The sequence below is a fragment of the Astatotilapia calliptera genome, chromosome 19 (assembly GCF_964374335.1).
Source record: "Astatotilapia calliptera chromosome 19, fAstCal68.1, whole genome shotgun sequence".
NCBI classification, from domain to species: Eukaryota; Metazoa; Chordata; class Actinopteri; order Cichliformes; family Cichlidae; genus Astatotilapia; species Astatotilapia calliptera.
The window spans coordinates 31,023,868-31,049,797 of record NC_137440.1 but is presented as its reverse complement, the minus strand read 5'-3'; the positions used below and the strand labels follow the sequence as shown (position 1 = coordinate 31,049,797).

Below are 25,930 nucleotides of genomic sequence, written 5' to 3'. Positions count from 1 at the left end.
CTCATTAGTTTTAATGAAAACGCCACGTCTCAGACAACACTGATAGCTCGCTTCACTTTACTGTTTTACTGTTTTTCTGCAAACAGTATCTTATTGGGTCACTGTATGGTCAACCCCGGCTTATCATTTGGGTGATGCTCTTTCAGGTACTATCGTTGTACCTTGGACAGTGGTTTGTACCTAACAGAGACCAGCGCTGAATCTCGAGGAACACTTTTGTTCTTTAATGTAATGCTGGAAAAATTAAGCATAGTAACAACAATAGAAAGTGCATGCTGGGCGCAGGGGTAATCACTTAGAAACAGAAACAAAGAAACCAAAGAATCAGACCAAGCTCGGTGAGAATAAATGGCACACAAAGATTTGGACCCAGAACTTCATCCCGTGTGACCGTAATAAGACAGATACAGAATCAGATATGTCAGAATACACTAAATATGTTCATTTATAAGTTGAAGACTTATTCATTATTATTATTTGTACCTAATCTCCTTTTCTGTAGGACTAAATTCTGACTAGCAGCTGACATGACACCTTAAAAGTCTTGAACAAACTGTGAAAATATGCAGCCTTTACTGCTTTGTTATGTACCTTTTTTGGCACTTGGAAAACATAATTTACGGTTCAGTAATTCGTCCGAGGGAGAGCTTGCACTTGTATTGACAGAAATGTACTTTCACTGAAACCTTTATCTCTGAGAACAGAGTTATGTAATGAGTTCTACAGATTTTTCTACCTGAGAGGATATTCTGTCTGTTTTACATGTTTTGTGCATGTGAGATCTCTTTGCTCTGCTGTTTTCATGGCTCTAAACCTTTGACCTAGTTTGGGACTGAGTTCTAGGAAAGCAGAGCAGTGCGACAGAACTGTGGCTTGTTTATCCATGGAAGGAGCCCAGACAGGGAAAGAAACCCTATCTGCACCCCACCTGCCCGCAGAGCCCCTAGCGCTCCCTCTATACTGTAAGGACTGTGGGTCCTCTATAATAGCTTATGTGCACTCTGGTAAACAGATTATTCCCAACGCCAACACCACTGAACATTGCACCATGTTTATCAGTATTTTGCTATTTTTCACCGTCAGTTTTCTTTACGACGGTTAAAAGACTTTATGAGGTTTTACAAAATGAGATGCTAATGCATTTTGTGTGTTTGAGGAATGCCTTGAATTAAAAAATGACCCTTTAAAGCTGGACCAACCACTGTGCTTGGAACAATTTAAGAGGCATAAACCTGGGAGCAGCAAGGAAAATAGTTTTAAAGCATTCTATAAGTCACAAGAATCTGCATAGAGAGGCTTTGAAGTTTCTTACATCCAATTTAATATAAATTCACAAAAGAGTGTCTTAAAGATTCTTGGCCCATGCTTTTAACAGCTCTCTGAGGAAAACTAAGCACTTTCATAATGCCAGAGGTGGCTTTCTTTGGCGATATGATGTGGGAATATGGAGGGTCTGTATGCACGGACAAAATATAAGAGATGTATATGAGACTAGATAAACAGGGAAGGAAATCCCGAACACAATTTTCTCATACAGATTTGTATGTTTTTATTCAAAAACTTTATTTTAAAAAAATGTGCATTAACATTTCATAATATTAACAAGGTTACAATATCATAACATATCATAAAAATGTCAGACCTTCTCTGTGGATAGTGTGGAATCTTAAAAACATGACGTGCTGATTTTTGTGTGCAATATGAAATACAATGAGAGTCGCCTGCATATTAAAGTGAACAGTTGAAAAATGAGATGAGATGAGAATGTCATAGATTTCCGAGTGACATGAGATAGTTTTCTCCCTTTTAGTTGAAACCAAATAAAGTATTTCCTTTTAAAGCACCATTTACCCTTGAAATATTTACCAAGACTTCATTTGTTTTTCCACTAAAATGAAAATTCTTTTCATAAAAAGCGGAGTTTACTCTTTATATAACTTCCAGCAGCAGGGATTTCCTGTCGTTGGATCTGAGCTCTCTGCAGTTGCTGAAAATGTTCAAAACAGCTGTCTCGATAGAGAAAAGGTGCTCATCCTCCACCTCCGGACAGTGGTGCCTCATAAATTCTGCAAGGCGGACCAGGTACTCAATGTTGTGGCCGGTGTTGCCTCTGCAGATGGCAATCTGGGCGGCAATCTCCCCGTCCGAGGCCGGCCCGAGGTAGATGGGGTTGTCAGGTGTGGCGATGTAAACAAGGGACAACACTGAACCGTGACCGTCTTTAGGAATGAATTCCACCATCTCTGTTATGTACCCGCCCTGGACAACCTCTCTCATGTTTAAATACTGAAGAGACGCTTCGACCTGGCACTCAGTCACTTCATAGGCCACGCCCCACGTGCAAGCCTGCAGAGTACAAACAGGTGGAGGTTGACACACTTGCAACACTTGCAAGACTTGACTTTGTGAACATATTCAGAGAGAAAAACCTAAAAATAAAACTACAGTGTTTTGGTTTGTCAAACAACATTGATTGAGCCTATAGGATGTTATTTAAAGTCCAGTTTTTACTTGACCCAGTGCCAGAATTTAATAGAAATTAGAACATTAAACAGTAGAACAAACAGTAGACAACCAGTAAATAATGGGTTTAACATTTTCCCTGTTTATCACGCCACAGTTACAGTTTATTGCAACACATCACACAAAAACTCATAATCAGAAAGGTGGAAAGTTTAAAATAGCAAAGTTGTTCTTTTAGTGTGATTGGCCGGTTAGCTAATTATTTTCTGAGCAGAGTTATTACTTGTTATTTGTTTTTATTTGTCACTTGTATTGCAATACATCTGAGAAGACCAGTGACTCACAGTCAGACATTCCAGTCTGAGTAAACAACACAGCCTCATCGGGCTTGTTGTGCTGACATTTAAAAAAAAAGAAGAAGAAGAAGATATTTTTAAGATATTTTAGTTTTAGTTTTGCTTTTTAAGGGTTATAGAATTTCTGAATCCACTGCTTTACTTACACATTCAATATTTAAGTGGTTCACTCACCTCCTCATCTGCTATTAGTGTGACAACTCTGGCTGGCTGTAGAGAGCAAAAACACCGACAGTGAGAACTCAACAACCAACAAGAAAATGCTTCATACTTCACAACAACATACTGTAGCCTACATCTAAAAATGCACGAGCGAACTCCTAAAGGATCAGAATCAGCAGGAAATACTTGTGTTCCAGGTGTGGCTGCAAATCTCACCTTTTCCTTGTCCCCTCGATGAAAGTCATCTCCGTGCCAGAACCGTCTCTTGTATCCTCTAATGTACCCTATTTTTCTTCTCTTGTGTTCAAAATCGGGTTTCCACACTAGGGAGCCATAGCCAAATATCCACAGGCTGCTCTTTTCCTTTATAATGTCCTGAGGTTTCATTGTAGGCACTTAACTTCGTTTGGGAAGAGAAAAAACAAAAGTCCACAAGTAGCTGCTCGATGTTATTTCCAGTCTTCTACGACCTCATAGAGTCTCATACATCAGGCTGCTCCTATATATAGATATATAGATAAATAAAGCGCTGAAAGGAGGAACCATCTTTCACGTCACAATGATCATTACATCAGTAATTAGTCAGTGTCATCAAAATGCAAATACTGTCCATTCCTCCTTAGTATACCGACGTGCACACATGTGTATTTGTTGATCAAAGTACGTCAGAGAGACACGACCTTGGCCAATTAAATAGAAGGGGCGGGGCTCTTTTGTGGCGACGCCTCGCCTAAGTTTTGAGTCGTTGCGCATGAGAACACGCAAGCACCCGGGGCAGGGAAATAAGAAGAATAAGCAGATATATTTTAAAGAAAAGAAGAAAGAAACTGTCTTTGTTTCTAACGTTTTAATCTTTATGAGCACTTTCAATATACAGCATAGGGTCAAACTCATAGTGCAGAGGTAATCACATTACCTATAAATAGCCGGGACTGTTATATCTGTGCTCTCTTAAGCTCATTAGGTGTCTGTGTTCTCTATAGACGAGCTTAACACCGCAGTGGCTGATAACTGAGATCAGTTTGTCCTCTGTAAGTCGGTGAGGATGATATTTGATGGGTTAAGAAAGGAGAGAACTACTTTCTTGTTACTTCACATAAAACCTACTGCCACCAGGTGGTTGTGAAAGACATGGCTCTTTACTTGAGAGAAACATCAGCCTGGTGCTTTGATATTGGCTGAAGGCTGGGTTAAGTAAGTAAAGTGTTAGATCTCCAAAGAGAGGGTGCAATTGTTATTAGTCCCTGTGTGCATCATGGAGCCTTGGCTGCGGGGCCCTTTGTTTGCTGTGATCATGCGCCATTAGTTCGAGGACATATAGATTTTCTCCGCGCAATAGTTTTGCTGTGTTTCTCACACCTTTCACCTTTCAGTCAGCTACAAGAATCAATTATTGATCATTATAGACGCAGATATCAAGAGATGCAGCAGTTCCAAGATCCATTTAAGCAGAAAAGACAACAAGGACTCTTTATTATGACATACAGACTTTTATATATATATATATATATATATATATATATATATATATATATATATATATATATATATATATATATATATATATATATATATATATATATATATATATATATATATATATATATATATGTATATGTTTGAGTATTTTCTTACATTTCCTGCCAATTACAATGCTGCCCACTGAATGATTGCTAGCACAATGATTTCATATCACGCAGACACAGATCTCACATAGTATCATCAGAAGAAGCTACCAGGCCAAATATTACTGCATCTATAGACAATGACGTCACTTTCACACCAGGCGACACAAATAAAGCTTCTAGATGATTCCAACATTTAATTTAGGATCTCTATTCGACCAGATGGACACTCAACCGACGAAGACCGACAAACAAACAGTGTACCAGATATGTAGTTCTTGTTTCTTTTCATAGCAAAAATAATAACAATACAATAAAAACACCAAAACAAAAACACTTTAAAAATATATTCACCTTTGCGAGGCATCAACTTAAAAACAGATGTACAAGTCATACTTCTAATCTCAACATATAAATATACACTATATACAAAATAATCTTATAAAACATAGAAAGAGAAAAATCAGTGCTTCATATACTTAAATTACTAATGAAATACTAATCTTACAAAATAACATTATTGATTCAGTAATTTCCATTAAAGGCGTTCTCGGTACGATAGTCACAACATGTATTTCTTTGTCTTGATTTAAGGGGGATTTTGCATAAAGTAAAACAAGGCCTTATTATGAGTTTTCCCTGCACGGCGCTTTAGCATATTGCATCATTTGATCTTTCACACAAAGAAATCAAGATAAGCAGGGCACAACAATTCCCTTTAAAAAAGGGGGTATAAGGCTTTGTGATCAAGGCTGAATACATTCTTTATAAAACGGATTGAATTTTCAAACGATAATCCTAAACATCTCTCAAAAATGAACCGTTTTCAGTAGTTTTCTTTTTTTCAGTCCCTTTTTCTTTTCTTCTTTAGCACAATGCTGGTTTTTGTTTGCATAGCGCGTCGCAGGTCAGATGAAATGGAAAAAAAGCCGGCTCCATCCACATTCCCGTTGGCGGTGAGTTGATTTGTTTGATTGCCGATTACTGCAATAAGATGGAAAGCGTCCATCGGGATAGCCCGCTTCTTCCACTCAGCATGCGGGCACACGCATCTTGGCCCGTTGCCCTCGGAGGAACTTGAACAGAGCGGACGAGGTTGCGAGAGCAAGCCTGATTGGCTCATTATTTCCCTTTTTAAAAAAAAAAAGAAATCCCAGTCTTTACATTCGCACATAGATTAGTAGCTTTACTTCTATTGCATTCAGAGAGCACACAAGCTCTATCCAGTTATCAAGTTTTCAAGAGCAGCAACTTGCGTTTAAATAAATCCCAGTCTTTCCACACTTGTAAACAGTCCACAAGAAATCCAATGTTGACGATGAATAATATATTCAATTTATTATACCTGAAAGAGACAGAGTCCAAACATTTAGTGACAATCACAGCAACACGTGCAAGATCTAAATGACCAGTTATTAAAGGGCTGGAACAAGTAAATAGATTTACCTCAGTTGCAATGATGCATTCATTTTTCTCTTCTGCTATTACAAAGACAGACTGGTACATTGAATCTCCAGAAGAACTTATTGTAGATATTCTACACTCTGGTCTCTCACTGTAAAGACACAACATGTCAGGCACACGGCACAAAAACAGTGCATGGTGGTATAAGTCAACATATGCATCTCTTCTCATCCACCTACCTGTACATTCTACTTAAATGTTTCGTGTCTTCTATTGACTTTTCACAGTTTTCATCTTTGTCCACAAGGGACAGTTCATCCTTGTACCTCGCGGAGGGTTTATAGTCCAGGTGGTAGTGGTTGATGCATTTGTGATTAGACTTTTCCCTGGGACAGTCCACCTCCAATTCAAACTTTTTATTGGTGTTCTTGAGCTCTAGAGTAGAGATGAGGTTCTCCTTCTGAAGATCAACCTTGGAGAGGTTGTTCATGGTGTCCGAGTCCTGCTCCTTATCCTTCTGCTTCTTGATGTGCCCCATCACTGCCACTGCCATGCACAAAAGCAACAGAGCAGCCACTACGCCCACACCCAAAACGATGGCTACCAACTTTTGCTTCTCACTGGACTCCCAGCTTATTGTGGGGCTGGGGGTGTTGGCTTGATGCTCACTGTTGAACTGGCACTGAGGGCCGCTGTAATGGGCCGGGCAGATGCAGGTGGACTGGCCTTTGGCTCCTGTGGTGCAAGTCCCTCCATTGAGGCAGGGTTGAGAAGCACAGTAGTCTGTGGGCTTGTCGCAGTGGCGGCCTGTATACCCTAGGGGACAGGTGCAGGTGTAGTCGTTGATGCGATCTATGCAGGTGGAGCCGTTTGCGCAGGGGTTTGCGGCGCACTCGTCGACATTGATCTCGCAGCGCGGTCCCGTGAAACCTGAGCGACAGCTGCACACTCGGAGGTTACCGCGGACCACGCAGTGTCCACCTGTGCAAAAAACACCATCATTATTGAATACTGCTGATGTAGAAATGCAGCACCATACATGCTTTTGCAGTGATGTGCGTCTGGTCTCTTACCATTGGTGCATTGCAGTGAGGTACATTTGTCCACTTTCTTCTCACAGTTAAGTCCAGTGTATCCTGGTGGACACTCGCATGTGTAACTACGGCCATTATCTTTCTCTTGGCATGTGCCACCTTGGAAGCATGGTTTGTCTGCACAAGTGAGCACCCTGTGTTCACAGTGTTGTCCTTCGAATCCCTGCGGACACTCACACCTATACCCATCCTCAGAGTCCTGCAGGAGAAAAGATATAAGGTTTTTTTTAAAAAAAACCCTCCGTGTCAGACGTTTTTTATCACATCCTGTTCACGACTGCCCCAACAAACCCCATTATCCTTAGACCAAATTCTATTTACAGTACATCGTCTGTGAACTGGGTCACCCACTGACTTGACAATCGATAGCATCCTCCTGGACAAGCAGATAGACGGAGGCAAAAACAAAAACAGGAAAGCCTGTGTTGTGGGAAAGGAGAGAGAGAGACTTCCGGACTCACCAGGCAGCGACCTCCGTTGTGGCAGGTCTGCCTGTCACATTCCCTGACCTCCGAGTCGCAGTTAACCCCGGTGAAGCCTGGCAGGCAGGTGCAGGTGTAGCTGCCCTGGCCTGTGTTCAAGCACGTGGCCCCGTTTGCGCAGGGTTTATGGTGGGTGCAGTAGTTCAGGTCTGTAAACAAACAGGAGAAAACGTGATTACTGGAACCAAAAGGAGGGATTGCATCAAATGAGCCAGACATTTTCTGCTTTTTGCATTATCCTTTGAGACAAAGACGTCTGGAGTCGCTTTCTAATTCACTCACCTTGGTCACAGAAGATGCCCCCCCAGCCTTCTTTGCAATTGCACTGCCAAGCCTCTTTACAGGTACCGTGTTTACAGGACGGGTGGATTTTACACACATCACAAAAGAGACCCTGCCAGCCCTGTCTGCATCTGTTCACACAAAATATAATAGCTGGATCACACACAAATCAACTTTCATCTGCTCACTCACATACAAGAGCTACAACAAGCCTGACAAAAGGGGAACAATAGTGAAAAAAGGTCCCCTTGTGCTTTGAATACTTTATATTTCTCATGACTAGGGTTGACTTTTATTTACCCTTTTCGTTGGCTAATTGTGGAGGGACACCAAACCAAAGTGAATACTCACTTGCACTCTCCAGGTAATGTGCAGTTTCCGTTCCTTTCATTGCAGCCTTCAAGACAGATTGCTGAGAGAGAGGGGGGGGGGGGATAATTTAGTGTTATTAACTTATTAGGCAATTATTAAAACAGTATTTATTTATTTTACTCGCTGGTGTATCAATAAAAACATTTCCTGTTGAGTGTCGCGAGGCACACTGACTTTGCATGATTTTTAATTTTTCATTAATTTATTTTTTGCACTGTTGGTTAGAGCGGAGCAGATGTTTGCTCTAAAAAAAAAGAAATAAAAGGGGGGGGGGGGGGGGGGGAAGCAGGACAGCTGCCCCATTGTTACGGGCGCACTGTTCGAGCCCCGTGTGCAGCTGCCGCCCCACACCGCCTCCACAATAGGGCCTGCAATTTAGTGGCGCGTGGCGGGTGATAATGCCGCGATTAACCCCGACGCGTGCTGCCGAGCGACCACCGCCCTGGATTAAATCTCACGCGCCCAGAAAGAAAGCAGCATCAAGTTAGTTGTCGTCAGATTTCACCTGAACCTCACTTGTGCGCAAATTGTGCCCTGCGTCCTCGCGTCCCACGCACACCTGTGATCATGTGGCTTAACAGGTCATTTAATATGGGCCAAATGAAGTCAAGAAAAAGAAAAATTGGAAGGATTGAGAGAAAAACAAATGTACAGAACCTCCCTTATCTTCCTTTGTAACTATCTAATATAAAGCTGTTAATGGCCTGTGTTTTTTGCTCCATTTAGGACTAATGCGCAAGCAGCCTTCCTGAAATCTGACTCATGACCTTTTATACAAACAAAGAAAAGTGCCCATATGGTGTCTTCACTCTTGCTTACGTTCTTGGCAGTATTCTCCCCTCCATCCCGGCAGACAGGCTTCTTCCCCATCAGGCTTGCAGGTGAAGTGGCCAAAACGGTCGTCTCTTGGAGCGCATCTTTTGGAACAAGTGGCCCCGTAGTAATTTTCATTGCAGATGAACCGGTATGAGTAACGTAGCTCCGTCTGCCTCCCGCTGAGCACATCCTTGGACCACTCACGCCCTATTCCCAACTGCCTTTGGATGGTAAAATAACTAATCAAGAATTCGGGGTTGGTGGTATCTGTGAATAAAACAGAAAAAAACATTTAATCCTATTTAGGCCACAAACTGGCTCACATGAGAGACTGTTTAAAATTTAGGCTGCTCTATGACGTTAACACATCTAACAATTATAAATTTTAACACGATACACAATTTAAGAGGCATACTTAAAAGGCCTCCTCAAATTCCCCTTGCCGTCACTTCTCGCCATTACGCGCTGCGTTCACAGAGATTAAAAAGAAAAGAAAAAAGAAAAAAAAAGGTGTAAAATCCAGGAAAAGCCTGTCATGGGACTTTTGGCAAGGGTTCAAATTCTCATTTAAGCGATGTACACTTTCCCATGCCTGCCAAAAATAAATCAAGGGAAGTACGATTGTGTTTGGCGAGATTTGATTGCAAAGGATTGTCGTGTGACTCATGACATCCTAACAAACACGAACCCATGACGCTGAAACACCAGATGCGTTTGCCAGCACTTCATACGTTCATCACGTTTCTGATAAAAGCGGACTTTTCAGTAACAAGTAAAGCAAGTTACACCCACAATGCCTCCCTCTAGTGGCGAAAACCCAATAAACATCTCCTCACCTCCGGGCTGCTCCGCTGCAGGAGAATTCCAGGCTTCAATAACTAAGGAGAAAGCACCCTGTGGGGACAAATGAGGGAAACAATGGTCACAAAACAACCTGAAGATCTCATATCTTTAGCTTTGTTTGGATGAAACGGGGTTTGGGGCACAACACTTTACATATATATAAAAGAAAGCAGTTGCACTTAATTCAAATGATCCCGGCAACAGATATAGGGACTGGATTGTGTCCTACATGAGTTCACATAGTTGAACGCAGACTCAGTTTTAGGCAAAGGATAAAACAAGTCCTCTGACCCTTAAGCGTAGTTTAAATGGCACAAAAACGTTGCATTTAATTGGTGTGACAAAAGCTAAGTACTATATGCAAAATACATTTCAGAGTGTTGTTTGGTAGAAGCATTTTTCAGCACTTATCAGCTGTGAAGAGCGCATTTTTAAACGTGTAGATTTGGTTTGGTTTCTGCGTAAAAGCGTCAGACGAGTGCGCCCGACAGGACAGGTGCTCTTACCGGCCAGGTGAAGTTGAGCGGCAGGCGTAGCCTGGCGTCCGGCCGGATGCTGAAGGAGTCGGTGCCCAGAATAGGTGTGCTGGCGTTGGCAAATATGCACTTTCCAGGAGACACCTCCTTCTGGAAATTCTTCAAACAAACCTTGAAATAAGTCCTGCAGCCACTCATGCCGCAGCTAAGCCCATTTGCCAGCAAACCTTTCGTGTTCTGAAAATGATTCAGCTCTATCTCGAACACACCCGTTCCGAAAACCTAGAAGGAAATGAAGAGTGAGCACAGAAAAATACATTTTTCCCAAAATATAAACGCAAAGATTTAAAAAACAAAAATACCTGAGTAGATACTGTAATAACTATTGCGAGGACAGATGTGAACCAAACGGCCATCCTTTAGTTTTATGTGCGTATCCTTAAAAAACAGTTTGTCCTCCCACAAAAAGACGCTCCTATTCCAAAAATGCAGTGATGATAAAATAAAGTGATCAGAATAAATAGAATCCTTTTCTTTTCCTCCAAAGCCTGTAGGACAAGATCCAGCTCCACAATCAGTATCCAGAAGAAGAAGTTGGGAAAAGACCGAGTTATCCGTGTGCTTGAGGTTAGACAAATATCAGTAACGTCAATATCCACAAGTGACTCATTCTGCGGTCTTTATGTTGCCCATCCATCGTGCCGGTTAGTTGTTGTTTGAGTTTGCTGTGCTGATGTGAGCCTTGTTTTGCCAACAGTGATGCGGGCATGTGGCGGAGCATCAGCGCATAGTGACTCCCAGTGAAGGATGCTTGACGTCCCTCCTCAGTTTTTATACGCCGTTACAGACAATGTCAGTGGGTAAACACCGCCCACTCCCCTCTCCACTTTTTTTTTTTTTTGGTGTGTGTGTGTTTCTCTTTCTCTCTCACACATGGAGTGTCATTAACATGTATAATGATTTTTAGAGGAGTTTGTTGCTTAAAATAAGCGATTTTCTGTGCTTTCATACGCTGTTTATGCGTAAACTAAAATTCAATAGTAGGTTGTTGGGGGTTTTTTCTGGGGGAGGGGGGAGGGGGGTTTCATAGTGTTAATATAGATGAAGCTTTCAGGCATCCAGAATTTCTAGATTCACTGTTGCTGTCTTCAGGGGTCGCTGCTTGTGTCTCTTTCTTTTCCCCTGTGTTTATTTTAGAAGATGGAGCAGGAGACAGCCCTCCCCAAAATGGATTTAAATGTTAAACACGTGGTGTCACTCATAAATCAGATGAGGAACCCACGATTTTTGAGACCAAGACCCTCATATAAAGTAAAATATTAAGTCCATTTCTATAAATGGGCAGTTATCATGTGAAACGCTTATGTGTGGACAAACACAAAGCTGAGATTGTCCTCTAGCTGAGCACTGTTTGTTGAACTAACATCCACATGGCAGCTGAAAAACAGTCTTCTTCTTTCAAGTGTGTGCATAATTGTTCCAAGAGGGAAAAGAAAAATGAACTCAAAGCTGTATATGAAGGCGGCAGAGCAAATAAATTCACACGCCATATGCAATTTTATCTCATGAAAACTCACGCTGAGCGCAGGCATTGTTACCTTTATCACCCCTGCAGCAGGCCAACTTGTCTGGGAGGATTTACAGTGAGGGAACAGGATTTAGTAACCGTTCCCTGGCCATGAAGGTGTGTGGCTGAACGGCTCTCCTGCAGAGATGACATCATCTTTAACCCCCCCCACCTTTGACTTATAGGTTTGAGGTTCCACTTTTGGGCAGAGACAATGGACTATTGAGTTTGGAGGAGTGTGAGTAATAGACCCAGACATCTCATACTTCTCCTGTATTGAAGCATTTGGCGTTCCCACCATTGACTGAATCACACAGATCCTGCAGTGGTGCATCAGTGCAGCCTCGTACAGTGCCTGCTTTCAACCATGCACTCTTGCTCTGCTTTGTGTCAAAAAGGACCCGAATTTGCTTATCTACAGGGCATCTCGCTGGTATATATGGCTTCCACAGAGCCTCATCAATCTCTTAAGACATGTGTAATGGTGTGCCTGCCTTCCCTTCATACACATCAAAACACCCGTACACTTTAATATTTGATGGAGTCTGGCTAAGGTTTCTCAAGCGCAGCTCAGGTTTCAATTCCTTGTAAAGTAATTGGACTGTGCTAAACACGCAGCGATGCTTGGATTGGAACGTCTTGGTGCAACGCAAGTGAAAACGCTGGCTTGGTTGAAATACGGGGAAGTGCCTTTGGGGTGATGCACTCACCAGACTTTGTTAATATTTACAAATTGTGATTTTATCACTGTCGTTATATTATTATTGTTACTATTATCTAAATGGGGAGAAACCCTGACCTCGATTAATACGGACATTTTAGTCCTTAGCTCTATGAGTTATTTACTCCTGGCCAATGCAAACAATAGGATAACAGAGTCTTTTCTGCTGTGCTGCTCTAGAATAAACACAACCATGGAAACAGACATCGGCCCACCGCAGTTTCATCTGCGGCCTTGCCTGGGACATCATTTTTCTTTGTGACAGTATTTTGTAAAGCCGACTCGTGATTGTTCTATGTATATATTTAGCTGGCATCCATGGAAAATGAAGAGATATGAAAGCGGCTGCTGACTCATTTTGGACTTATTGGCAAGCTGCTATTGGTGAGAAACTGCTTGATGCAATTATTTAGATCATCGGAAGTCTCAATTATTTATTCATTTTGTCCCAGGAAACCTTGCTCATACGTTATAGGTTTTAAGAGGCCGGCCATCCAATCAGGTGTGCACTGTTTGTACGTTTATAGAGCAGGTTTGCTTGTTTGTTTGTTTTTATTAAATACGTGTGAGGATATGAGTCGGAGCATGCTTACTCAAAAGTATGCGACCACTGTCAATACACTGTTGTACTTGTTATTTACAAAACACATCGAGCCTATTGTGTCCCTCATGAAGTTAACAGAGATCAAAGACTTTCTTAAATTAATTTTTCATTCGCTAAATGTCACTAAGTATTTACTGTAAATTTGCACTGGACAATGAACCTTATACCTAAGTGAAAATCCACTTGACTGATATGAAAACATTAAGCTCAGTGGGGTCATGTGTCAGTTTTAGATCCAGTTGGAAGCATTTTTTTTCTTTTCATTACATTATTTTGTCTCATTATACCACAGTCTTGGCCATTGTTCCAGTAGTATCAACAATCTAGTAAAGTGCAGTAGAAAGTTACAAAGCTAACAGATGGCCCCCTTTTAGTTCAGATATCTGGCCTGTTTAATGCGCAGCAGTTTAACACTTCTTTACAGCACATTTGATCTCTATGCCCCAATCTGTCTGGCCAATCAATGGGGCTTTTGATGTGCGCTGCCAGTGGATCTGAGGCTTCTAAGCATGCCGCGCTGGGAGGAGAAATCACCTGCTGTTGCAATTAGAAAAACAAGGGGTGGTTCCATTCTCTCACAGCACCATCCACAGCCTAAGCAGCTCTTATTTTTACGCTAAACATACAGAAAATACCCCCTTAAGGATACAAACCCAAATTGTTCAAACGTTACTGTAAGTCTGGGAGACTTAAAAAAAATTTCTAGATAGATTTTATGTGCTTACGCCAAAGATTAAATGCTTCTAGCTGTAGAGAAGAAAGCATGATTGTGCATGTCTAGCATGATGAAATATAAATCAGCGTGATTTATGTGACACTTTTGGACCTGAGAGTCATTACTGATCAGCTTCTGCATATGTTTGCAAGTTTTTGAACATATGGCCTAAATTACCATGTTAAATATTGCTCTGCATGTCTGTTTTTACTCAGTTTAAACCTTCAGCTTTAATTTAAAGCTCCTGACATTGTGGTTGCCGGTTTAATAAGAGCCCGAGGGGCTGTTGTGGAACTTTCCAGCTACCATCTTCGAAGCTGTTGACAAAACAAAACCATCCCCCACACTTGCACCACAACAATCAACACTATGTGGTCACTGGCACCATGTCGTGAACCATGGAGGTGTCAATAAAGGTTTTTGCTTTGCTGAAAAGATGTCTGTTAGCTAAAAGGCATCCTGCATGCCTTCAGTGTATGATTTATGACTCAGGGCCACGCCTTTTCAACAGGTTCCGCTCAGTTTGAAGCGCTTAAAATGGACCAGATCATGTGTGTAACAGCTGTCTGTGTGCTAGTATGCCCCCCCAAAAAACGGCATAGCACACTCCGCTCTCCCACCATGAGGGTCTGTGATTATTCCAACCACCCCCTCAATGTTCAGTATTGATCTCAACAGAACAGCTCCGCCTTTGACACGTGCAGAGATGCTGGATAATCACCGCATCTGTCAATGTGAGCTTAGCAGTGTCACATCCTGCTGCATTTTTAGCAGATGCATTTCCCTTCTGCCGCTGTATTTTTTAACCATTGTCCTCAAACAGACAATAAATATGAAAAGGACACGGCATGAAAGCCAAACATGTTTTTGTGTCCAGGCAGTTGTTGCATGATTGCCAGTGCAAGGATAGTTGTTTGCGTGGAAGAAGCTACTGTAGCCTTGAGGAAATCCTCCTTTCCCAAAGTCAAAGCATAATTGCTTTACGCAAGCCAAAACCGCACAGCAGGAAGAGGAAAGAGATAAATGGATGTGAGGGAAGAACGTGCTGGTGTGAAGAGGGTTGTTAAAACCACAAGAGCGAGCCAATCGGGGACACCAGACAGAGTATGAATTGGTGTCCCACAATTCACACACTAACCTCATTATTATTGGGTAGGCGAGAACAGGTGCATTAACCTTAATGTTCTGTGCAGTACAAGCTTTTTAATGGTTCTTATTAAACACATTTCACTGAAGTTACTGTGCTTTGAGAATCGGGAAACTGCCATCAAAGTAATTGGCAATATTAATCTTCAAAGATGCAAGAGTTTTGGCCTCAGTGTCACCGTAGGGGAAATTCTCAGTAATCACTGAACACCATCAGCGTGATTAGCGTCTGGTAATTTCACCTTGGCATGCCACGCTGTTAGATGCTGTGATCTTGTGTGATAAGGGTCTGTGGTTCTGGTTTAATTATCAAGAGACTTAATGATTTCTTATCTGCTGTTCTTCCTCCACTTCCTGAGTGGGCAAGGGGGGGGGCACATGACCTCTAAAGTACACTACACTTTATTATTGTTTATTTATATAGACGGACCTAGGAATATTTTAGGAGGGTCCGTTGTTTTTTCCTTTGACGATTTGAAGTTCCTAGTTGTCCTTTTCCTTTTCGGTGTATGTATGAATAGTTTCCTACCTTTGCTTTCAATTTCACAAACACAGATTCCTGGGAATTTGTCCCGCTGGAAGTTACACGTGGGAGAGTTATGTTTGTGTGCAATGCACTGAGATGAGTGGCTTATTAGGCGAAAGGCTCAGGTAGTGCGAGGCCTCGCTGTGCTCTCTGGTCCTACCAGAAACTATCAGCGGCCGTCAGAGTGAAATGTGACCTTCTGTTTGGATTCTGTTTAATGAGTTGAACTGAAGTTGACCTCATCACACACGCACACACACAGACCCATCTCCACTCTGCAGGACAAACAACAGATGCAAACCCTTTTGTATAAAGTGATTGTTATCCACGTCAACTTAAGGCTTGGCTGTGATATTAACAGTAGTGCAGCGCACAGATTGCACATGTATACATTTGCACGTCCAGTTTGTGTTCCTGTGGACAGCGAATTAGTGGGCGCTATGCCATGTTTGACATGATTTAGGCCCACTTCTATGCTTACCCAGCCTCAAAACGTGACAGCAGGGGCTTAGAGGGTGCTTGAGTCTGAGCACAGTGGTCAGAAGTCTGTGCGGAGCCTGTTTGTCCAGTAAAGGCTCACTGAGGTTGAATCCTTGCAGATGAGCCCGTGTAGAAGGGCTTCATGTTTACAGTGATGAATATGTTCTCACAGTGTCTTACTAATGGGCTTCAGCAGTGATACACCACTGGGCCTCTGTTCTGATGTCAGGCCTGTTGCGCGAGAGGCTCCCTCGCTGCCAGGCCCTAATAGCTATGGGCTGTTGTTCCAACTTGACCCCACGAGTCCCAAGTTGCCTCCTTTGATTTGCCTCTTACAAGCAATTTTCATATCGCTGTTCAATATCTGACATGTCTCAAGATCTCTATTCCTTCCAGACCATATTCATACAAAAGATGTCATACTTTTAATATAACCTAATTTTAAAAATGCATCGCTCTGCTTTCATTGCATTTTAAAGAAGTAATTTCTCCCTTATGTGGGACCCCCCACCCCCACCCCCATGCAAATCCAGAGGGTAAAAATAATGATTCCTCACTGTCATTTTGTGGCATAGTAACGGATTGATGCATTTGTAAAATACACAAATATGGATTTGCAATGTTATTGTTTCTGGTAGATTTAGATGAATAATTTACTGTACTGTGCAAATTAATCTTTCTACACAGAGTTTGTGTTCTCATACACTCCACAATGATTTAGTAGCGAGGGTGATAAATGACACTGATAGCATATGTGTAGACTTAGCACATTAGGGCTGTAATTTATTTATCTTGCTGCCCAGCGCTGTTGGAGTGGAATTCTGAACATGTAGCACACATTTCTTGTAAATGGGGTGCCTCTACCAATGTTATGGTGAGTAAAATGCATCAATTCTATTTTTCAAAGTGACCAAAAAGGAAAGATCTTTTATAAGATATAAGATTGTATCTGTCTGCAACTTGCATTGGTGTGTTTGCTTTAATGTAATGAATGAATATTATATATATTGTCGGAGCAGATAAGTCTACCCTCAATCCATCTATTAATTCTCTACTGCTTATCAGGGTCCAGGGCAGCAGCCTACACAGAGGTAGCCAGACCTCGTATACCTCCACCACCTCTAGTTGCTTCACCTCTGAGGATCTAAAAGCAATCACAGACACATATGAAGATGAACTTTGATTGTAACCCAACTGAGTCTTTCAAGTGTCTGATCAGATGCTGGCTTGATGTTAGCCTGTCAGATCAGACGTATATGGGCTTATATGTGCATTTGTGTAGCTTATTTGAAGAACCAAATCAAAAATGCATTGTTCGAGTTGGTGTGCTGGACCATTAAGAGTTGAATGCATGGTGTCCTTTAAAGTTTTACATCCTCAGCAAACAGGTATTAAGATTTAATGAGATCTTTGATCTTTGAGATCTTTTCTCTGGTCGTAGAGGTAAGAAGTGTCCACTGGTTACTTTGTGTCACCCACACTGCTAACAACCATTACCCTTCGCCCTCCACCTCCCGCCCTCTCACCCTCACCCCATCCTCGGCCTTACCCCAAGCCTGGGAGCGGAATTCTGGGAACATTTTTCCATGTGAAATGCCGAGGTCCAGTCAAGGGGTGTGACGCCAGTGCATTGTTCCAGCAGCAAAAAAGGAACCGCTTGTGATGAGGCCAATTCCTGTTGGTCCCAAAAAAACAGGCACTTTCTCACACTGACTTCCTTCCTCATTGGACAGCACAAAACAATCCCAGACCAACCAGCAAAGTGAAAAAGAAAGAAAAAGAAGGGGGGAAAAAGAACAACAGTGGAGGTAAGCTTTTGTGGAGAAGTATTTTCACCCTGTGCAGGTTTTGTGGCTGGAGCTGGAAACGCACGACTGTCTTGTCAATCTCCAAAATTCACCTGTCTGTCCCATTGAAAGGCGAACGTCCTTTATCTGCAGACACAGACCCCCCCACAAAACAAGCTTACATTATGTAATCCCAGTGGCAAACAGCCGGTGTCTTATCTTTACTGCGTGTGTGATTGCAATCACTTCAGTGAAACCTCTGTGCTTCTGCTATTTACTGTCCCGCAATGTTTACGTTTAGCAGGCAGTAACTGTGGCTGAATTGTGATTCGACCTGAAACTCAGTAAAACTTTGCAGCCGATTGAGAAAACACAAAAAGGAATGGCGATCGAGTGAGAAGGGCAGTGGGGCTCTACTGATTGAGCGAGCAGGACTCAGGAAGCACCTGCCTGCGCAGAGAGCTGAGCATTTATCTGACCCTGCTCAGATCAGGTGGTTTCCTTGTTTACGTTATCTCCGCGCAGCTCCCTGTGGCCCAGCCCCTATTGGCTGCCCCGAGCCACTCCTTTTTCCACCGCATTCATTGATCTTGAGAGGGCTTGCCACTTCCTCGTTTCTCCTTTTCCCACCAGCAGCAATGAAACTCACCCTTCACCACCCTGGAGCTTGTTGGCAAAAAGACAAACTAGTTTAATAAGCTAAAAACTCCTCAGAGCTCCTGCCTGACCTCTCACCTCTGTCCTCGCAACACAAACATGGCAGCCTTGAAGACTGCTTTCCTTTTCCTCTTCTTGCTTATACTTGGGCACAGTGAAAACAACTATACTCATCAATTAGCCTGACTGATAACCCTGATCCTGCTGTCCTCCACGTCCCCTGTATTGCTCAACCTTAACCCAGCTGGAAAGATTTAAAGACCGATCTGCCTCGGGGGTCGGGGCTTTACATGTTTCATCCACTGGGTTTCTGGTGGTTCATTATTCCAGGAATTCTGTTGAGACAGTGCTCTTCCTCTCTTGATGAAAACATGGCAGCTTTTTTAATAGTAAAGTAATTGAGCTGTACTGCCTGCTCAATGTTTCCTTTTTCCCTTGTTGATATAATTATGGTTAAATTGCTGCTTGGCATTCATAATAATGACTGCAGGTGGGCTAGACACAGGTGCTGTGTGTAATTACAGTGCACATGAGATCCAGAATTGATTATCTGGACTAAATACATATAATCAACCTCAGCAGATGTGCATCTAAACTGTTTTATCAAATGCTTATTGTCACCAGGAGGAAAGTCCGAGCATTGTGTGCATGTGTGTGTGAGATTGGGAGACACTGGCAGTGAAAACAGTCTCTTGTGTGGCTGTGTGTATGTAATACCCACCCACACGTGGCCACAGATCCCAGCTTGGTGCTCCTACTACCCTGTTGGAGTATTTGTTCTGGCAAGGTTTTAGCTGATTGTCACAGTTAGCCATAGCACAGTGAAAAACGCTATGCTAATGCTAACCTTTAACCCCTGTCATACTATTCTTGTAACTAGAAAGAAAAGACATGCGTTCAATATGAGGATGTTCATTTTTAGTGGTTAGCCTGAAGCGAACCTTCACACTGCTGACATTTACCTACATGGTAAGCACCCCCCCGCCCTCTCTCTGCAGTCCTCCACATGGCCTTTCATAGCCCTGCTTTCCTTACTATCTTGTTATCTCAGCAAGTGTTTCCTGCAAGCACCTAGCTCTTCTCTGGGACATGTGGTAGAGCTTGTGCTATGTTATGTCCACGAGGTATTGTTCTCCCAGTGTTTGACCATCGTAAATTAGCTGGAAACGATTTGTCAGACATGGGGGGGACCAGGAAAGGGAAAAAAACAACAGCACCATTAAAAGGGCCTTGATGTGAACCCCAGCATCGAACCATACGTGAGCAAATATGTTAATGGTTTTTTCGAATTGCTCCAATCCAGGTTATTCAGAAAACATCTCCCAGAGAGAGGAGGTATTTAACATTTTACACTTCACTCCAAAGACTACAGTTTCATGTTATTTTCTTTTCTTTTTATATTCACCCCTTTAAACCACAAGGTCAAGTACAGTGCATAGTTAGACAATAAATCCCCCTTCCTCCTTAATCCAAAGGATAATTAAAATATATACATATTTTTGAGCACTGTTTCCATGTTACATAAATAAAAAGTGTGTTTATTTGAAATCGCTGGATGAGCCACCCCTGTTTATTCCGCAGGCTGTTTTGAATTGACTATCAACATGTCCCACTTTAATGAGGGAATTCCTGTACATCAGAGGATGTCTAACGCACATCCTGGCTCGTAATCATGCTCTCACCTATATCATCAAAGTCCCACAGCGAAGCCCAATTCGAGGAAGGGGGTGAAACATCCTTCTACTTCTGAGGTCTCATGGAGGGAACAAGGGAGGGAGCTGCGGGATCTCTGATAGTTGACTCTCTATGAAATAGCCCCTCATGACCTCAAACAGCAGCAGAGAATTTTTGAGCGACAAAACTATGTCATTCTGTCAAGATGTACCCAGTGCCGTGTCCCTGGGGAATCTGCTGTCACAACCAATGTTCCCATGGATAGAAAGGGACCCCTCGGGATCCGGAGATTGACAGCGAGCATAGTGGGACCAGGAATTAAAGGTCTCTAAAGAGTCAAGAAGCTAGTCAGAGTGGCAAAAATAAAAACATGCTGTAAAGTATGATCTGAGCTGTGACATGGGAACCTCCCACTCTAAACTATGCCCCCCCTGGACAGTGGGGGTTAGGTCATACATGAGGACCGGTTTGCAGCTGGCTTGCTCCCTCCCTCCCTCCTCATGCCAGGCTGAACTATGCTGGGAACCAACTAAGTTAAGCACAAAACTTGATGCTAGTGGACCCTCGCATGGCTTTTTTGATTTAAAGCCAAACAAGTAACTGTTTTACAAAGTTGCTTTGATAAGGAAATGTTGCAAGGCGAGGGAAAAGAGACTCTGGCAATCATCAGGAGCACAAAAAATTACTGCAATTCAGTAAGAAAACAACTTCCCCCACTGTAAAATAACATTATTCCTGCAAGGAAAGCAGAGGGAAGTTCCTCCCTTATATAGAGAGAGGATTGTTCTCCGACTTTGATTGTTTAAGCAAAGCTAAATGTGTTTGCTTTAAATTATGTCACAATATATCACAGAAGTGCTTCTAGTTTTGTACAGGAACAAATATCGCACGCCTCTTTTGGAATGAGCGTGCATTTGTTTAGCTCTGCATCTCTCGATTTCCTTATCAGAATGCATTAATCCTTGGGGACATGAAAAACACTACAAACTGAAGCCCATTGACAGAGCAATTGACATACCGAAATTTCAGCAGAGTATATTTTGGCTATTTTCTGATTTACTTTAGGATTTCGGGTTTTTTTGGCCATATCTTTACTTTATCTAAACTATCTTTAAAACCTTTTTTTTTTAAATTGTCCTCTTTGATTTGCAGAATTAGAGCGCATAAGGAAAGACAGAAAATACCAAGAAATATCAAATAACCTATTTCAGATACTTACGGTATTGCCACCAAGACCCAAAAGAGAAGATAGCCACCCTCTGCTCTCCTACGCCAGGCCTATTTTGACCCATCATCAATCTCCTTTAATAGCGGTTTCCATGGCACTCTGTGTTCTGCAGGAGAAGATGGCAGGATGACAACTTTAAAGTGACCAGTGTTTTGTGTGATGCTGGACAACGCTGCAAGCAAACATCGATTGGCTCCTTTCCCTCTCCTTTTGCAGCAGGTGTGTCTGCCGGAGAGACAAACAGATTCAAATTGAACAGGATTGCTGATTTGGCTCGGTGCTCTTTGGGCATCCCACGCATGGGAGGTGGAGGGTTTTTAAGTCTCAAATCTGGCCAGATATCAGAAGGACTGCAGATGCAAAATCTGGGCAGAGAATAAAATGTAAGGCACTGAAAGAGTAAAGGAAAAAAGATCAACAAAAGATTTAAGGTGCTGTTTTTTATGGGTTAAAAGAATAGTTGAACATATAATTTTAGAATATGTTCGTATATATTCTTAGAAAAAACAAAACCTTTAAACCAATCAGCTACAACATTAAAGCTACATGCTAAATTCTGTGCAAATTCCCTATTTATATATCTATTTATATACTAGCAAATCACAAGGTGCTTTATAATGCAGGGCAAAAAACTTGAAATAATACAGAGAAATCACCAACAATCAGATGACTCCCAGCAACAGTGGGAAGGAAAAACACCCTTTTAACAGGAAGAAACTGGCAAAACCGAGCAGCCAGTCAGGGAGGGGAGGCCATCTTCTGCGCCTGGTTGAGGGTGAGGAAAGGAAGACAGGACAAAAGAAATGCTGTGGAAGACAGCCAGAGTTTTACAACAACTAATGATTAAATGTAGATTGGTGTATTGAGTTAAGAAGAGACACTCAGCAGCCTAGGCCTATTGGAACAACGCTAAGGAAGGGTTCAGGATCACCTGGTCCAGCCCTAACTTTATCACAAAGGATAGTTTTAAGCTTAATTTTAAAATTAGAGAGGATGTTTGTCTCCCAAATCCAATCTGGGAGCTAGTTGCAGAGAAGAAGGGAGTGAAAGCTGAAGGCTCTGCCTCCCGTTCTGCTTTTAAATACCCTAGAAACCACAAGCAGCCTGAGAGCAAAGTGCTCTTTGAGTTCATATGGTAGTATGACGTCTTTACGATAAGAATGGACCTGATTATTCAAGATCTTTTATGTGAGAAAATCATTTTAAACTTGATTCTAAATTTAACAAGAAGCCAGTAAAGAGAAGCCATTATGGAAAAAATATGCTTACAAACTTTTTACCTCTCAGCCAGGCCTACATCCACTTCAGAATCAACAGCTTTCATAAGATCCTAGATTGTTGGGGAAAACCACAGGACAAACTAGGAATCATCATCTGGGATTTGATACTGCTAACCATTGCATCACCGTGCTGCCCAGCGGCGTGTAACAGCAGGCCGCAGCCTGATATCAGACTAGCTTTGACCCATTAAGGAATGGACAATCGAACTCTGGCGATATCTGTGGTGTCTGGACATTGGCAGCAGATCATTTGGGTTTTGTGGGTTGTTGGGTGGGGCATCTGCGCAGACACTTGATCACACTGGAATCTGGGGAGTTTGGATGCCAGATAAACTTGGAGATTTTTTTTCTTCTTTCGGGCATTATTGGTTAGTTTTTTTTAAACCTTGTGGATGGGATAAACTGTGCTGCCGGGAAAAACATGTGGGTGGAAGTTGAAACCAAGTGAATGCCACAATCAAAAGTTTTCCTGTATAACAGTGCGTTATAATGCCATGAGCAGTGTTCTTCAGTTTAACTGCCAGTGGTTATTAATGTTAAAGCTTGTAAGTGCTTGTTTTTTTATATATATAGCAAGTAAGGTACAGGAAAACATGTAAAATGATGAATATTAGAGGTGCCTGGATGCAAATTTAGAAAGAGCCAGCCTTGCTGTTTTAAGTCATCATGCCAACCTGGCTGAAGCTTCAACTCTTTGCCTCCTTCAAAGCACTCTAAGAGTAACAGCTGAAGCTCTTTTCCGAACTTAGTGGTTTCTGTCATATTGTTAGAAGCTGCTTATAGAACAGAAGGACTGGATGTTCATCAGAAGTTAGAGGATGTTTTCTGAATATGCAGCCACCCTTGGAAAACCCCTTAAACCATTCTAATGGTCATCGAACTTTATTGGTATATAATGAGGTGTCAAACTGGTCACAAAGGGTACTGGAGAAGTCGTCAAATGTCATCTTTATGGGGGAAAGAGCTAAATGGACATAATAGTGGTATAGATCTTCTCTAGAATCATTGGCTTCTAGTTTTCAAGACAGAGGAAATAGTCCTAGCATAAAACAACAGGGCCACATACAGGGCTGGTTCCTGTTTGTCCTTTTGGAGAGAGTGGCTCCTGAGTCTATGTTGCTGCTGGTATCAGGGCACAAAGGGGAAGGAGGCCTTCTGCAGACAACATGGCTCCCCTGAGACAATAATAGTAGGAACCTTCCTACCTTGTTGAGTATCCTGAACTGAAGTTTAAATGGCAATCGTTAAAAACTAATTAATCATACTCTAAAGAAATTTGAGTATGATTTCATTGTGTACAATCAAAAAAAAAAGTTTAAGAAAAACTCCACAGACAACATAATGTTGCTGATACAACACTATGGTGATACTCGAGACTTTAATTTTGTCTGTGACACAATTCAAATTGGAAATTGTGTCATTTTCCTTCCTAATCTACACCCACTTCCCCCCACAATATGGGTATCATCCCTGGGTATAACTCATAGAATTGTGAGGTTATGTCGCCGTCAGACATCACAATGTGCATTGTTCTAATGGCTGCTTCTGGCTGACAGCCCAAGAATAATAACTGAAAGACTGATACGTGAGTGATAATCTGAGAAGTGAAATATGTTCAGCTATTCTAAACTACAATGGCCATGCAAGGCCCTCAGTTTTTGCTGAACCACGTGTGAGTATTTGCTGTATTTAAAAGCATGTATGACCTGGACTACAGACGATTGCTTCTGCGTCCAGTCACCGAGTGACCCATATTGCCTTCTCTTTCATTCTGGCCTCCCCACAGCTACAACCGATACCACTACCTGTGACCAAGCAACCCCCGCACAACCCCCACCCATCCCCATCATCGACCTTCCTTTTTCACATTAAAGTAAAACCTGGAAACCATTTTGCTACTCTTTTTCCTCTGGAGCCCTCATAATGACAGGAAAGTGCTCTGGCCCCAGTGCCACAGAGAGCAAAGGCACAAGCTTGATGGGAAACTGTAAGCCTCTGCATCAATTTCTCCTTTTAGGGCTCTGTGAATTCTGTTACACCCACACTCTGCAACCATAAATTTCAAAAGATTAAATAGCATGTGGACCTTATCTTTATTTACACAATATAAAATATTTTATCTACGTAAGGGAAAATGAGAAAATTGACCCCTAGAGTCTAGAAAGCCCTAACTTCTCATGGAGGAAATCAACTTGAACTAGTTCTATAATTTTGTTTGAAAGAGAACAGTGTTTTTTCTGCCTCGCTGAATGTTCATGTGAGCACTGCTAGTGTCCGAAAAACTTTTATCCTCAAAGTGTGCACGCTGCAGGTAAAATGCAGAGAATTATAGATTTTGCGGGTAGATTTAAATTAAGGAATTACAGTTTTTTGCAATCCATTTAAAGAAGCATTGAAAGTAAGTAAGGGCCATAAAGGTTAACCTGTATAAAGACAGTCTCATATACATACATATCAATGATATGTATGTACAGTATATGAGACTGTCTTTTTTGCTTATGAATAATATGCTGTTTGTGTTGCACTAACGATGCAAGGGCCATCACCTTGCAGATTGGGACTGACTTTGCCTGTGCTTTAGCACTGCAATCACTTGCACTCTGCTCATAACCCGCCCTGTAATCAACCAAGAGTTCATCTTGTTCCAGAAGCCAAATCAAGCTCATTATCAGAGATCATTACCGTGGAATGGTGTAATGAATCACAGATTGAAAACAAAATAAAGTTGGTTGTTTTTCTGGACAACAAACTAGTATGATAATAACTGTCTGAGATCAGAATTTTGGCAGAGTAAAAGGGATTTTTTTTCTCCTTTTAATAATTATGAACCTTTTTTCTTAGCTTACTATTCATTTTGGTTGCCCATAGACAACCAGAACACCCAAGTGTGAAAGAAGGAAGGACGCTGGTTAAAACAGAAGAGGAACACACACACCACTTCCTTCCATAAATTACCACAGCACCCACTAGATAGATATGGCTGCCTAGGAGGTCTTCTCTAGTAAAAGTCAAAGCTTTTTTGCTATCTGTGGTTTTTTACGACCGGCGTTATTGTTTGAGCCTGACAAACTCTCAGGGTCAACAAAGAGCCAGACAGCAGATAAGAGCTGTAACACACCTGCGTGAGGAAAGAAACTGCACACCCAGTAACCTGCTTCCACTATCTCGTG

General features: G+C 42.0%; 2 protein-coding genes across 2 annotated transcripts; both read right to left on the bottom strand.

Annotated features, from left to right (window-relative positions):
- Positions 1 to 1,524: 1,524 nt before the first annotated feature.
- On the bottom strand, positions 1,525 to 3,645 carry LOC113012150 (glutathione-specific gamma-glutamylcyclotransferase 1-like). The gene is made up of 3 exons (XM_026152170.2): positions 3,198 to 3,645; positions 2,994 to 3,029; positions 1,525 to 2,346 (listed from the first exon to the last, which is right to left on the bottom strand). Exons 1-3 carry the CDS (start codon positions 3,366 to 3,368, stop codon positions 1,930 to 1,932), a joined length of 624 nt encoding a protein of 207 aa, XP_026007955.1. The 5' UTR covers positions 3,369 to 3,645; the 3' UTR covers positions 1,525 to 1,929.
- Positions 3,646 to 4,783: 1,138 nt separating this feature from the next.
- On the bottom strand, positions 4,784 to 11,423 carry LOC113012533 (delta-like protein 4). Its single transcript, XM_026152800.2, has 11 exons — positions 10,738 to 11,423; positions 10,406 to 10,657; positions 9,893 to 9,950; positions 9,060 to 9,323; positions 8,220 to 8,280; positions 7,869 to 7,999; positions 7,566 to 7,735; positions 7,084 to 7,303; positions 6,250 to 6,991; positions 6,053 to 6,161; positions 4,784 to 5,951 (listed from the first exon to the last, which is right to left on the bottom strand). The coding sequence occupies exons 1-11, from the start codon at positions 10,789 to 10,791 to the stop codon at positions 5,946 to 5,948; spliced, it is 2,067 nt and encodes a 688-aa protein (XP_026008585.2). The 5' UTR covers positions 10,792 to 11,423; the 3' UTR covers positions 4,784 to 5,945.
- Between the last annotated feature and the right edge of the window lie 14,507 nt (positions 11,424 to 25,930).

Excerpts from the sequence above, each read along its gene's own strand:
- LOC113012150 (XM_026152170.2), bottom strand. The coding sequence starts at position 3,368 with ATGAAACCTCAGGACATTATAAAGGAAAAGAGCAGCCTGTGGATATTT. Across the intron at positions 3,030-3,197 it reads ATCGAGGGGACAAGGAAAAG|CCAGCCAGAGTTGTCACACT; the intron begins GTGAGATTTGCA and ends TGCTCTCTACAG. Across the intron at positions 2,347-2,993 it reads CACTAATAGCAGATGAGGAG|GCTTGCACGTGGGGCGTGGC; the intron begins GTGAGTGAACCA and ends TGTACTCTGCAG.
- LOC113012533 (XM_026152800.2), bottom strand. The coding sequence starts at position 10,791 with ATGGCCGTTTGGTTCACATCTGTCCTCGCAATAGTTATTACAGTATCT. Across the intron at positions 10,658-10,737 it reads TTATTACAGTATCTACTCAG|GTTTTCGGAACGGGTGTGTT; the intron begins GTATTTTTGTTT and ends ATTTCCTTCTAG. Across the intron at positions 6,162-6,249 it reads CATTTAAGTAGAATGTACAG|TGAGAGACCAGAGTGTAGAA; the intron begins GTAGGTGGATGA and ends GTGTCTTTACAG.